The sequence below is a fragment of the Lycium barbarum genome, chromosome 5 (assembly GCF_019175385.1).
Source record: "Lycium barbarum isolate Lr01 chromosome 5, ASM1917538v2, whole genome shotgun sequence".
In the NCBI taxonomy this organism is placed as follows: Eukaryota; Viridiplantae; Streptophyta; class Magnoliopsida; order Solanales; family Solanaceae; genus Lycium; species Lycium barbarum.
This window is the reverse complement of record NC_083341.1, coordinates 75,536,523-75,538,669: the sequence shown is the minus strand read 5'-3', so window position 1 is coordinate 75,538,669 and position 2,147 is coordinate 75,536,523. Positions and strand designations below refer to the sequence as shown.

General features: G+C 35.4%; 1 protein-coding gene across 1 annotated transcript; it reads right to left on the bottom strand.

The window, feature by feature from the left end:
• Window positions 1–310: 310 nt before the first annotated feature.
• Window positions 311–805, bottom strand: LOC132639486 (uncharacterized). The gene has a single exon (XM_060355932.1). The coding sequence runs from the start codon at window positions 803–805 to the stop codon at window positions 311–313; it is 495 nt and encodes a 164-aa protein (XP_060211915.1).
• Between the last annotated feature and the right edge of the window lie 1,342 nt (window positions 806–2,147).

Below are 2,147 nucleotides of genomic sequence, written 5' to 3'. Positions count from 1 at the left end.
ATAATAGAGAAAAATGATTCCAAAAGATCCTATAACCTTGTTACACTCTTTTTTATTTTTTATTTTTTATAAATTGTGTTCTACCAGGCCAAGCCTGTTAGAACTTTTTATTGATAAATGAATAATGTAAAAAAGCAGTCTATTACAGCATGTCTATAATATGAACTAGCTAAAATTTAAAAACTAAGAGACTGTTCTCTAGTTCTATCCTGTATGCCTAAACTAGTATGTCCTCTGTGATCATGTTGAGTCAGCTTTGATGATAGCCCATGTCTGTGCACACACCATATGATTATCCATATATGTAGCATCATTGTTGATGATCAAACTGCTGAATCCTCCTTGTTCTAATCCTCAGCCGAGGCAATTGTAATTTGTCCATATTGAGAATTCTTCTTCCTTCTGATGGCATGAGTATAAAGTCATGTACTTTAATCTCTGCATGATCCAAAGCCTGATTTGCTAGAAAGTTTGCCAAACTGTTGCCTTCTCTGAAGATATGATTAATCTGTACCTGCATTGCTCTCATATCCTGTTTGATCTGTTCAATTTGATTCATCAGTTCCCATGGAGTGATCCATGTATCTTGTAAGATGTTTAGGAGGACAAGTGAATCAGTCTCCAATTGAACCTGTTGAAAGTTGTGTTCTTTACAGAACTTCAATGCATGCTTTATAGCCTCAGTTTCAGCTTTCATGTTTGTTGCTATTCCCATTTGTTGTGCTTCAGCATAGACCAAATCCCCATTACTATCTCTGATGCAGAATCCATATGAACTGAGCCCAGGATTGCCTCTACTTACCATTCTTTATTGCATTTTAATCTCCCTGAAAGTGGCATTCTCCAAACCACCTTAGCATAATAAACTTTTGGTTTATATCTACTAAGGTGGTGATGTATAGTTTCCCAATCACCAGATACATTCTGCAGCCATGGGAATCTCTTCCTTGTCAGTTGATGTAGTATGTGCTGTACTTGTTGTTTCAGTTTGTAGAAGGACACTGATCCTCCATGTTTAATGGAGTTTCTTCTCTTCCATAATGTCCACATGATCACTGCAGGCATCGCTCTATACATAGGCTACAATTTTGGCTTTATCTCAGCAGACCACTATGCCATGATCATTTGATGTAGACCAACTCCATCTATGGGGATACCTGCACAAGAAGCAAAGAACTTCCATAACTTGACAGCTATGGAAGATGTTAGAAATAAATGGCCTGCAGTTTCCTCCTGATGCTCCTCACAGCACCAACATCTTGATGGTATATTGATCATTATCTTTTTTAATATATCATCTGTAGAATTTCCACTCACTTGTGAAAAAAATGTTTTTTTTTTTAATTTTTCTTCATCTTCTTTTATTCTACACTTTTTGTGTTAAAATAATTATTTATTTAGTTTAATTATTGGCGTTAAGAGTCAGTCCAGCTCAGGCTCATGAGGTTAGAGGGCTGACTTGGGTTGGTTTAATAGCCTCTGGTTTAAAATATCCTAGAAATTCTCAACCCAACCTCACCCACTCGACGAGTTGTTTGGCTTGGCCCCATGGGTCAAATACATTTTCACGACTCTAGTTCTATGTATGAAGAGTTTGTTTGCTAAAAACTTAAACAAAGATTGGATTGGTATAAAAGCTTACAGGGCAGGCCCTAATATTACTCATTTATTTTTTGTCGATGAATGATAAGATTTACCTAAGAAACTCTAAAGAAAACTTGAAGAACAAGAAAAACAAAATAAAGGATGGATGAAAGATAGAGATGGAAGAAGGATAGTTGGATAGATACTAGACCTCTATAATAGATTCTATGAATAAGATTGGGTATATGAAACCCAATCCCTTTCAATTGGAATGATATTCTAAAAATCTAAGTAATTTGAATTTCAAGGAATTGACTCAACTTTGAATCCACAAATGAGCAATCCTAGGAAAATTCAATGGAAAGCAACACAACTAAGAAATCACACTTAGTTAATCAAGCCAAACAATCTATATTAGGTTAAAAACTACTAAACAATCTACTACACTCAAGTTTCATTAATATTCAAGCTAAGGAATGAAAAATGAGACAAGTCTCCTATTTATAGTGTAGGGCTCACAACAAAGGCCCAAAAGTGGCTCTTTGCAAAAATACCCCCAACAT

Coding starts and splice junctions, on each gene's coding strand:
- LOC132639486 (XM_060355932.1), bottom strand. CDS start 805: ATGGTAAGTAGAGGCAATCCTGGGCTCAGTTCATATGGATTCTGCATC.